General features: G+C 44.6%; 1 protein-coding gene across 1 annotated transcript in view; it reads right to left on the bottom strand.

Moving 5' to 3' along the window:
* Positions 1 to 7,661: 7,661 nt before the first annotated feature.
* LOC141106790 (uncharacterized) overlaps positions 7,662 to 12,470 on the bottom strand; it is a 41,859-nt gene continuing 37,050 nt past the window's right edge. The window contains exon 10 of the mRNA XM_073597718.1: positions 7,662 to 8,834. Coding sequence (XP_073453819.1) covers positions 7,726 to 8,834 — 1,109 coding nt within the window. The 3' untranslated portion in view covers positions 7,662 to 7,725. The remainder of the gene's footprint in view (positions 8,835 to 12,470) is intronic.

Genomic DNA, 12,470 nt, shown 5'->3' on the forward strand with positions numbered 1-12,470 from the left:
AACATCACTTCCTGTCTGTACCTGACATCACTTCCTGTCTTTGCGTTCCACCGTTGTCTATGTTACGTTCCATCGTTTTGCCCTTTGTCTTGGGTTCCATTCTTCTATAAGGTTGACGATTACGCACACAGATTTTACCTCACATCAAATCCAGACAATAAAAGAACGAAACAAAAAACAACAATTTGATAAGAATTTTTATATTCATAAATATGAGACTATAGAATGAAAAGCAAACTGGCAATTCCAATACATGATATTAGGCTCAATCCACAAAGCTGGAGAGACAGTGGAGCCGCTAGCCAAGAGGATTCGATGCTTTGGTTTGGCAAATGCACTTTAACATGCGAGTTTGCATTTTAATGTTGTCTATTTATTTTAAATAAATGTTTTTTTTTTTTTGCAATGTGGATCTTTCCTCTATCTGCCTGATATGAGGTTATAAAGTGAGTTGGTGGAGCCACAGTGGAAACATCCCAAGGGGAAAAGTGCCATCAGACCCACTTGCTGTAATAAGGGGTCAAAACTCTCTGGTGAGTTCTCGGAGGTGAAGGGAATGTTGCACAGTAAAATGGAGTGGTTTGGTACACAGAGTGGTTTTATGATTAGTAAGTGTAGTGCACAGACCTTTGGCGGGTCCCGCTCTTTGCGATCTATTACCTATTGGGTGCACAGCATCCAGGCATACAGAATTCCCACTCTCTCAACACAATAACCAGGCAGTGAGGTCCTTTTTATAATTTATTGCTCGAAGAACTTGGTTTGGGTTTTTGGTAAGCCATGTGATAATCCAATTTAGTGCAACCTGAAATAGAGGACAGTCTCTGGTAGTAGCTAACACTTCAGGGTGGACCTCCTGTGATAAGAGATAGTGGACATACTTCTCAGGGGTCTCCCACTATGGAAGCACCACAAAGCCAGCAACTGGAACAGTCTCTCCCAGGGTTCAGCAACAGTCTCTAGGATCTCTCTGTCTTAAGCTTCTACCTACTGAGTCACCGTGTACGTGGATGCCTTCTTCCAGTACCAGCCATACCCTGCACTATGAGCCTTCAGGCCATGTTCTCAGCAGACTTCCTCCAAATTGCTCTCGGCAGCTTTAGAAGAAGGCCCCCCAGCCTCTCCCTGAGCTGGAACTACTTTGAAATGCCTGCAGTCTTTGGCTAATCAGCCCAGAAGGACAGCAGCCCTTTAGGTTGGGTCCGGTGTTAATTTTGATGTCAAATTTAGTCATAGTCTTTTGACTAAAATGCCATTTTCGTTTTAGTTGTATTTTAGTCGACTAAAATCTCCAGTACATTTTAGTCGATTTATAAAAATGGGAGTGTGGCAGTATACTTTTTGGGGATGGGGCGGTGACCTGAAAGAGGGGATTGGAAAGTAAATGGGAGTGAGGGAGACCACGGGGCAGGGTGCATTATACTTTGGGGATGGGGAAGTGACCTGAAAGTGGGGAAGGGGAAGTAAATGGGAATGAGGGTGAGCACAGGGCAGGGTGCATTATACTTTGGGGATCGGGAAGTGACCTGAAAGCGGGGATGGGGAAGTAAATAGGGGGGGGGGGGAGTGCACAGGGTAGGGTGCATTATACCTTGGGGAAGTGACCTGAAAGTGGGGATGGGGAAATAAATGGGGTGGGGAGGGGTGGCAAATGCACAGGGTAGGGTGCATTATACTTTGGGGATGGGGGGTGACCTGAAAGTGGGGATGGGGAAATAAATGAGGGTGAAGGAGTGCTCAGGGCAGGGTGCATTATACTTTGGGGAAGCTTTGGGGAAGGCAAAGTGACCTGAAATTGGGGATGCAGAAGTAAATGGGGGTGAGGGTGAGCACAGAGCAGGGTACATTATACTTTGGAGATGGGGCGGAGACCTGCAAGTAGGGATGGAGAAGTAAATAGGGGTGAGGGAGAGCACAGGGCAGGGCGCATTATACTTTGAGGATCGGGAAGTGACCTGAAAGTGGGGATGGGGAAGTAAATGGGGGGGTGGGAAATGCACAGGGTAGGGTGCATTATACTTTGGGGATGGGGGGGTGACCTGAAAGTGGGGGTGGGGAAGTAAATGAGGGTGAAGGAGTGCACGAAGCAGGGTGCATTATACTTTGGGGATGGGGAAGTGACCTGAAAGTGGGGAAGGGGAAGTAAATGGGAACGAGGGTGAACATAGGGCAGGGTGCATTATACTTTGGGGATCGGGAAGTGACCTGAAAGCGGGGATGGGTAAGTAAATGGGGGGGGTGGCAAATGCACAGGGTAGGGTGCATTATACTTTGGGGATGGGGGGTAACCTGAAAGTGGGGATGGGGAAATAAATGAGGGTGAAGGAGTGCTCAGGGCAGGGTGCATTATACTTTGGGGAAGCTTTGGGGAAGGCAAAGTGACCTGAAATTGGGGATGGAGGAGTAAATGGGGGTGAGCACAGAGCAGGGTACATTATACTTTGGAGATGGGGCGGAGACCTGCAAGTAGGGATGGAGAAGTAAATAGGGGTGAGGGAGAGCACAGGGCAGGGCGCACTATACTTTGAGGATCGGGAAGTGACCTGAAAGTGGGGGTGGGGAAGTAAATGAGGGTGAAGGAGTGCAGGAAGCAGGGTGCATTATACTTTGGGGATGGGGAGGTGACCTGCAAGTTGGGATGGGGAGGTAAATGGGGATGAGGGAGTGCACAGGGCAGGGTTTCCAGTCCCCAGACTATTTATACACACCCTCAACCCCCTGCTGGTCATCCCCTCAGCCATCCAGGGATTGGCTGAGGCTGTATGGATATTCAGCCCAGGGTTTCCCTCTTCTAACCCACTATATTCTAGAACTCACTTAACCGTCCCTTGACCTCATGTGTAAACAAGCCCTAATAGTGCAGACAGTCAAGGTTTCAAGATCACCACCACACCAGCCACAGTGTTTCCAGGCCAGTCTAGCTAGAATCAGTGTTCCTGATCCCCGCCACACATGTGCAGTGTTGCCTCTGCCTGCCGCCTGTACTAACCTTGGCCTGTTTTTTGACCATGTTTCTGCCTGTTGCCTTGACCGATCCTTTGTCTGTTTTGCTGACCATGTCTCTGCTTGCGGCCTAAATGGACCCATTTGCCCATCCCATTGACTACATTCCTGCAAGACACCAGTCCCCATCCCCTGCAGATAACTGCACTCCTGGAACCACAGGAACTCTTTTGTTCTTCCTTTCTTCAGCCTCCTGTACTTCCTGGCCAGTGAGCATTGCATTCCTGGCGGCAGGGTAGGGACAAGGGGTGGGCAGGAGGGGCAGCTGCCCTGGGCACTGTGATATCATTTGAGGTGGGGGGGTGCCACAAGGAGATAGGAGGGACGTAAGTTGGGAGGAGGAATTTGGGGGGCAGCAAGGCATAAGAATTGTTCTAGGAGGGGAATTTGGGAGGGTGTGTGTGCTAGGAGTGGTGTTTTAGGGGTATTTGTATTGTGAGGGGGATTAGAGAAAGAAGATTTGTGGTAGGAGGAGGGGGGGTTGTACTAGAAGAGGAGATATAGTATAGGGGGAGGGGAATTATGCTAGGTGGGGAAATTATTGTTGGGGGGATTTGTGCTAGTAGGGATGAATGGGGTATTTATGCTAGGAGGGGAATTTTTTTTTGGGGGGGGGATTTGTGCTAGGAGGGGGATTCATGCTGGGAGTGGGGATTTGGAGTGGGGGGGGGGGTTGAGGGGTAGATTTGTGCTGGAGGGTTATTTATTTGGAGGGGCATTTGTGCTGGGGGGGAGGGATTTCAGCAGGGGAAGAAGATTCTTACTGGGAGGAGGCGGAATTTAGATGCAGATTAGTGCAACATTTTTTTTTTGAGCGGGGGGGGATGGTGACACATAATGCTCATACATCTTGGGGGGGCACAGTTTGGCATGTTTCCCCTGGGCTCTAGATGATCTTGTCCCGGCACTGCCTGGGGGCAGCCACAAACCAGTAGGCTAGACTTTGATGGCTTATAGGAACTGGGATTACTATAGGTGGCGCTACACTAAGCTACATTCCCTGATCACTTGTATAGAGGCAACCTTTAGAGCCAGGTTCACACAGGGGCGGCTTCAAAGTCGTCCGACTCTTAAGTCGCCCCACACAGCGTGACCATAGCGTGGCTTGTAAACGACTTCTTTAATAGAAGTCAATGCAAGCTGCTCTGAAGTGGCCCCAAAGTAGTGCAGGAACCTTTTTCTAAGTCGGAGCGACTTAAGTCGCTCCTATTAGAACGGTTCCATGGCTCCATGTTTCCATGGCTAAGTCGCCTGACAGGTCGCCCTTGTGTGAACGGGGACTTACACTACATTGGTTTTGATACAATTTTTTGATTTGTGTGATGCAGAAGATACAATGCCCGGTACATAATCAGTCCAAACAGTGAAAAGATCCCAAACATGGGGTGTCTTCATACTTTGGAGTAGCGGAATTCGTTTTGGGGTGTAATTCTAAGTGTGCCCATGATGTGTGTGAGAAATAAGTAACAACTTTGTGAAAAAAATGTTTTAATTTTTTTTCCTCTTTTTCCAAAAACTTGTGGCAAAAAAAGTGAAATCTTCAAAAGACCGCCCATGCCTTTCAGAAAATACCTTGGAGTGTTTGCTTTCCAAATTATGGTAATTTTATGGATGTTTCTACTGTCCTGATGCTCCATGATTGGTAGAGTCAGAAAATTAGATGCGTAGTTTATGCCCCTAGAACACCTTAAGGTACTCCTTGGATGTTGGTTCCCTTTATGTGGCTAGACTGTGAAAAAAATCTCACACATGCGGTATCCCCATACTCAGGAGGAGTAGAAGAATGTGTTTTGGTGTGTAATTACAAGTATGTCTATGATGTGTGTTAGAAATATCTTATTAATTGACAACTTTGCATAAAAAAAAATACATTTACATCATCTTTCCTGCATTTTCCAAAAAACTTGTGGCAAAAAATTACATTTTCAAAAGACTCAGTATGCCTTTCAAAAAAATACCTTGGAGTGTTTGCTTTCCAAAATAGGGTCATTTTGTGGGTGTTTCCGCTGTCCTGATGCTCCAGGGCCTTCAAAAATATAATAGGTAGAGTCAGGAAATTAGATGCGTAGTTTATGCTCCCTGAAAGCCCAAAGGCGCTCCTTGGATTTTGGGCCGCTCTATGGATTTAGGCTGTGAAAAAGTCTCACACGTGGTATCCCCATACTCTGGAGGCATAAAAAAATGTGTTTTGAGGTGTAATTCTAAGTATGCCTATGAAGTGTGTTCGAAATATCTTATTAATCGACAACTTTGTGTAAAATAAATACTCTTATTTTCTTTCCTGCGTTTTCCAAAAACTTGTGCAAAAAAATAACAACATCTTCAATAGATTGTGATAGGTAGTCAGGAAATTAGAAGTTTATGCCCCGTGAAAGCCCAAAAGTGCTCCTTGGATTTTGAGCCCCTCTATGGATCGAGGCTGTGAAAAAAGTCTCACACATGGGGTATCCCCATACTCAGGAGGAGCAGAAGAATGTGTTTTGGGGTGTAATTACAAGTATGTCTATGATGTGTGTTAATAAATATCTTATTAATTGACAACTTGCGTTAAAAAAAAAATTAAAAAAATGTTTTCATTTTCTTTCCTGCATTATCCAAAAAACTTGTGGCAAAAAGTGACATTTTCAAGAGACTCAGTATGCCTTTCAGAAAATACCTTGAACTATTTGCTTTACAAAATGGGGACATTTTGTGGATGTTTCCGCTGTCCTAATGCTTCAGGGCCTCCAAAAATATAATACGTAGAGTCAGCAAATTAGATATGTAGTTTATGCTCCTTGAAAGCCCAAAGGTACTCCTTGGATTTTGGGCTGCTCTATGGATCTAGGCTGTGAAAGTCTCACACATGTGGTATCCCCATACTCGGGAGGCAAAAAAATAATGTGTTTTGGGGTGTAATTCTAAGTATGCCTATGATGTGTGTTAGAAATATCTTATTAATCGACAACTTTGTATAAAATAAATACTCTCATTTTCTTTCCTGTGTTTTCCAAAAACGTGTGGCAAAAAAACTCAGTATGCCTTTCAAAAAATACCTTGGAGTGTTTGCTTTCCAAAATAGGGTCATTTTGTGGGTGTTTCCGATGTCCTGATGCTCCAGGGCCTTCAAAAATATAATAGGTAGAGTCAGGAAATTAGATGCGTAGTTTATGCTCCCTAAAAGCCCAAAGGTGCTCCTTGGATTTTGGGCCACTCTATGGATTTAGGCTGTGAAAAAGTCTCACACATGTGGTATCCCCATATTCCAGGGGCATAAAAGAATGTGTTTTGGGGTGTAATTCTAAGTGTGCCTATGAAGTGTGTTAGAAATATCTAATTAATCGACAACTTGGATTTTGGGCCGCTCTATGGATCTAGGCTGTGAAAAAGTCTCACACATGTGGTATCCCCATGCTCGGGAGGCAAAAAAGAATGCGTTTTGGGGTGCAATTCTAAGCATGCCTATGATGTGTGTTAGAAATATCTTATTGACAACTTTTGTGTAAAATAAATACTCTAATTTTCTTTCCTGCGTTTTCCAAAAACTTGTGGCAAAAAAAAAAAAATGACATCTTCAATAGATTGTGATAGGTATTCAGGAAATTAGAAGTTTATGCCCCTTGAAAGCCCAAAAGTGCTCCTTGGATTTTAAACCCCTCTATGGATCGAAACTGTGAAAAAAAGTCTGACACATGGGGTATCCCCATACTCAGGAGGAGAAGCAGAATGTGTTTTGGGGTGTAATTATAAGTATGTCTATGATGTGTATGAGAAATATCTTATTGACAACTTTGCGTAAAAAATAAATAAATACATTTTAATTTCTTTCCTGAATTTTCCAAAAACTTGTGGCAAAAAAAATGACATTTTCAAAAGACTCCATATGCCTTTCAGAAAATATCTTGGAGTGTTTGCTTTCCAAAATGGGGGTCATTTTGTGGGTGTTTCTGCTGTCCTGATGCTCCAGGGCCTCCACAAATGTAATAGGTAGAGTCAGGAAATTAGATGCGTAGTTTATGCTCCTTGAAAGCCCAAAGGCGCTCCTTGGATTTTGGGCCGCTCTATGGATCTAGGCTGTGAAAAAAGTCTCACACATGGGGTATCCCCATACTCAGGAGGAGTAGAAGAATGTGTTTTGGGGTGTAATTACAAGTATGTCTATGATGTGTGTTGATAAATATCTTATTAATTGACAACTTTGCATAAAAAAAATAAATTTTCATTATCTTTTCTGCATTTTCCAAAAAACTCGTGGCAAAAAATTACATTTTCAAAAGACTCAGTATGCCTTTCAAAAAATACCTTGGAGTGTTTGCTTTCCAAAATAGGGTCATTTTGTGGGTGTTTCCGCTGTCCTGATGCTCCAGGGCCTTCAAAAATATAATAGGTAGAGTCAGGAAATTAGATGCGTAGTTTAAGATCCTTGAAAGCCCAAAGGCGCTCCTTGGATTTTGGGCCGCTCTATGGATCTAGGCTGTGAAAAAGTCTTACATACGTGGTATGCCTATACTTAGGATGAGTAGCAGAATGTGTTTTGGGGTGTAATTATAAGTATGTCTATGATGTGTGTTAGAAATATCTGACTGACAACTTTGCATGATTTTAATGTGTGTGCAAAATAATGAATAAAAAAAAAAAAAAAACTCTGGCAACAAAAGTTTTAAAGATTTTTTTTTTTTATTATATACAATTGTTCTATGTACCAAACGTTTCCAACTGGTAAAAAAAATCTCTATACAGTTGTCAACAGTGTTGGGTGGTGTGCATTTTCCGATGTGTAGTTAGATTTCCTTGGAGTGCGAAGCATTTCCCGCACTCCTGACATCGATAAGGGCGCTCGCCCGTGTGAACCCTCTGATGTTTGATCAGGTCTACCTTGTGAATGAAACCTTTCCCGCACTCTGTGCATGAGAAAGGACGCTCGCTTGTGTGAATTTTCTGGTGATTAGCCAGGCTTCCACTATGAATGAAACTTTTCCCGCACTCAGTACATGTGAAAGGGCGCTCGCCCGTGTGTATTCTCTGGTGCGCAAGAAATGAATCTTTTTGCTTGAAAGATTTCCCGCACTGTGAACACAAAAAAGGACACTCCCCCGTGTGCCATCGCTGATGTTTAATTAGGCTTCCTTCCTCAGGGAAAAATCTCCCGCACTCTGTACATGAATAGGCGCCCACGTGATTTCTCTTGTGTATAACAAGGTCCCTTTGCCGATTGAAACCTTTCCCGCACTCTGAACATGAAAAAGGACGCTCGTCCGTGTGAATTATCTGGTGTGCAGTAAGTTCATATTTCTGCTTAAAACATTTCCCGCACTGTGAACATTGGTGGGGACGCTCACCAGTGTGAATTCTCTGGTGCTGGTTTAGACTTCCTTTCTTAGGGAAACATTTCCCGCACTCTGAACATGAATAAGGCCGCTCGCCTGTGTGAATTCTCTGGTGTATGATCAGGTCTCCTTTCTCAATGAAACTTTTCCCGCACTCCGAGCACGAATGAGGACGCACCCCCGTGTGAATTTTCTGGTGTAAAAGAAGCTGCCTTACCGAAGCAAAACTTTTCCCACACGCCGAACACGAAAAAAGACGCTCATTCGTGTGAACCTCTTGGTGTCTAATAAGGCACGATTTCTGAATGAAACGTTTCCCACACTCTGAACATGAAAAAGGACGCTCGCCCGTGTGACTTTTCTGGTGTTTAAGAAGTCTTCCTTTTTCAGAGAAACATTTCCCGCACTCCGAGCATGAGTAAGGACGGTCACCTGTGTGGATTCTCTGGTGGATAAGTATGTGGTGTTTCCGAGTGAAACTTTTCCCGCACTCCGAACACGAAAAGGGACGCTCGCCTGTGTGAACTCTCTGGTGTATAAGAAGGTGCCCTTTACTAGTGAAGAAATTCCCGCACACTGAACATGGAAAACGACGCGCGCCTGAGGGAGGCTTCTGCTGTTTAGGCAGCGCACTGTTATTAGGGTGATATTCATCACAATCTAAAAGTGACCATGAATGTTCTCCTGTGTGGCCCAACGAAGACTCCTTGGGATTGGATGGATGTGTTGATTGATCAGCAATGTGAGATCTCAGATGGACATCTGAAGTCATAGTATGGGATTTATCAGAAGGTTCCTCAGGATTAGAAGGACCCATTGATCTTAGATGGACATCTGAGGTCATAGTATGGGATTTATCAGAAGGTTCCTCAGGATTAGAAGAATCCATTGATCCCTCCAGATGGTAAGGTCTGTGATGTGCGGTTGGAGTAATGGGATCTTCTCCTGGAGAACATTGTGTGATCTCATCATCTTCTGTCTTAAAAGCTGCAGAAAAAAGTGGATCTCCCTCCAAGATATTCAAAATAAAGCGTCCATCTGTAAACAGATTTTAAATAAAAATTAAAAATATTTTTCAAGTCTTACATTCAGTAAACTGGGGTATCATGTGATCGCTATCATTGGTCAGTATCTCCACCTCATTTGTTGAGAACATTACATTAGAGGAATGGAAATGGACCTTTCATATTATGGACAGTATCTCCTCCTCAGTCCTTGGGAAAATGATGTTCTTTTGAGGAATGGATATAGAACATTGATGTGATATCACGTACCTCCACCTCATTTGTTGACATTATATTGAGGAATGGAGATGGACCTTTCATATGGTGTACAGTATCTCCTCCTCATTTGTTGGGAACATGACATTATATTGAGGAATGGAGATGGGCCTTTCATATGGTGTACAGTATCTCCTCCTCATTTGTTGGGAACATGACATTATATTGAGGAATGGAGATGGACCTTTCATATGGTGTACAGTATCTCCTCCTCAGTCCTTGGGAAAATTATGTTCTTTTGAGGAATGGATATAGAACATTGATGTGATATCCCGTACCTCCACCTCATTTGTTGACATTATATTGAGGAATGGAGATGGACCTTTCATATGGTGCACAGTATTTCCTTCTCATTGGTTAGGAACATGACATTCTACTGAGGAACGGAGATGGACCTTTCATACGGTTTGTCTCTTCTCCTCCTCATTTGTTGGGAACATGACGTTATAGTGAGGAGTGGAGATGGACCTTTCATATGGTGTACAGTATCTCCTCCTCATTTGTTGAGGACATTATATTGAAGTCCCCTCATATGATGAGGGGACCAGATATAGGAATTATCACGTGTGCCCTCTGACATCACTAAAGGGCCACACATAATATTCATAATATTCAGTACATGATTAATTTAAAAAAGTATACTTCTGTATATGGAAAGGATTCTTTTTGTAAGGAGCGGTGAAAATGTCTTCCACGAGAACTCGGTCCACTTACTGTGGTAAAAATATACGTGGCTACTAATATTTGTAGGAAAAAAAAAAAAAACGTACAAATGTTAATATGGGGAGTAATAAGATTGCCTTATAAAATCAAGAAGGAATTCTATTATCCTTGTTGGAGAAAATTGGGCCAAACTCCGTATGAGTTTTCTGCCTTCTTCTGGATCTGCCGTATGTTTAGGATTGGGTTTCCATGAACATGCTTGGTATATGTCTTTTTTCAATCCATCTAACAATGTAAATATATATTATATACTCATATTATTATTATTATTATACAGGATTTATATAGCGTCAGTTTGCGCAGTGCTTAACAAAATGAAAGGCAGACATTACAGTTACATTACAATTTGGTACGAGAGGAATCAGAGGGCCCTGGTCATTAGAGCTTACAATCTAAGAGGGAGGGTCAAGTGATACACAAGGTAATAGCTGTGGGGGATGAGCTGATAGAGAAAGTGAAAACACAGTGTATTAGATAGAAGCAGGATAGGCTTCTTCAAAGGGAAGGGTTTTCAGGGATCGTCTAAAGATGGATAGATTAGGGGACAGTTGGACAGATTGGGGTCGGGAGTTCCAAAGGATGGGAGAAGCTCTGGAGAAATCCTGTAGGCGAGCATGGGAGGAGGTGACAAGGGAGCTAGAGAGCAGGAGGTCCTGGGAGGACCGAAGAGAGCGGCTTGGTTGGTATTTAGAGACCAGGTTAGTGATGTAGCTGGGGGGCAGAGTTGTGGACGGCTTTGTAAATTATTGTTAGTACTTTGAATTTTATTTGTTGGGTGAGTGGAAGCCAGTGGAGGGATTGGCAGAGAGGGGTGGAGGACACTGAATGGAGGCCAGTGGAGGGATTGGCAGAGAGGGGTGGAGGACACTGAATGGAAGCCAGTGGAGGGATTAGTAGAGAGGGGTGGAGGACACTGAATGGAAGCCAGTGGAGGGATTGGCAGAGGGGTGGAGGACACTGAATGGAGGACAGTGGAGGGATTGGCAGAGGGGTGGAGGACACTGAATGGAGGCCAGTGGAGGGATTGGTAGAGAGGGGTGGAGGACACTGAATGGAAGCCAGTGGAGGGATTGGCAGAGGGGTGGAGGACACTGAATGGAGGCCAGTGGAGGGATTGGCAGAGGGGTGGAGGACACTGAATGGAGGACAGTGGAGGGATTGGTAGAGAGGGGTGGAGGACACTGAATGGAAGCCAGTGGTGGGATTGGCAAAGAGGGGTGGAGGACACTGTATGGAGGCCAGTTGAGGGATTGGCAGAGAGGGGTGGAGGACATTGAATGGAGGCCAGTGGAGGGATTGGCAGAGAGGGGTGGAGGACACTGAATGGAGGCCAGTGGAGGGATTGGCAGAGGGGTGGAGGACACTGAATGGAGGACAGTGGAGGGATTGGCAGAGAGGGGTGGAGGACACTGTATGGAGGCCAGTTGAGGGATTGGCAGAGAGGGGTGGAGGACATTGAATGGAGGCCAGTGGAGGGATTGGCAGTGAGGGGTGGAGGACATTGAATGGAGGCCAGTGGAGGGATTAGTAGAGAGGGGTGGAGGACACTGAATGGAGGCCAGTGGAGGGATTAGTAGAGAGGGGTGGAGGACACTGAATGGAGGCCAGTGGAGGGATTAGTAGAGAGGGGTGGAGGACACTGACCGGTTGGTAAGGTGGATGAGTCTTGCAGCAGCATTCATGGTGGACTGAAGGGGGGATAGTGTATGTAGAGGTAAGCCAATGAGGAGACAGTTGCAGTAGTTGAGGCGAGAGATAATCAGAGAGTGAATTAGAAGCTTGATGGTTTCATTGGTTAAAAAGGGACGTATCCTGGAGATGTTGCGGAGGTTGAGGCGGCATGATTTGGATGTGGGCCTGAAAGGACAGTTCAGAGTCTAGGATTACCCCTAGCACCCTGGCATTTGGGGACGGACTGATAGATGTGCCATTGATCTTGACAGAGAAGTCAGGAGAAGAGGAACATGGTGGAGGAAATATTATGAGCTCGTTTTTAGATTCAGTTTGAGGAAGTGTTTTGACATCCAGGCTGATATGTCTGTTAGTAAATCAGTGATGTGCGAGGAGATTGATGGGGTGAGCTGAGGGGTAAAGAGATAGATTTGGGTGTCATCAGCATATAAATGGTATTGGAAGCCATGGGAGGCTATTAGCTGAC

Source organism: Aquarana catesbeiana, linkage group LG08, assembly GCF_042186555.1.
Source record: "Aquarana catesbeiana isolate 2022-GZ linkage group LG08, ASM4218655v1, whole genome shotgun sequence".
NCBI classification, from domain to species: Eukaryota; Metazoa; Chordata; class Amphibia; order Anura; family Ranidae; genus Aquarana; species Aquarana catesbeiana.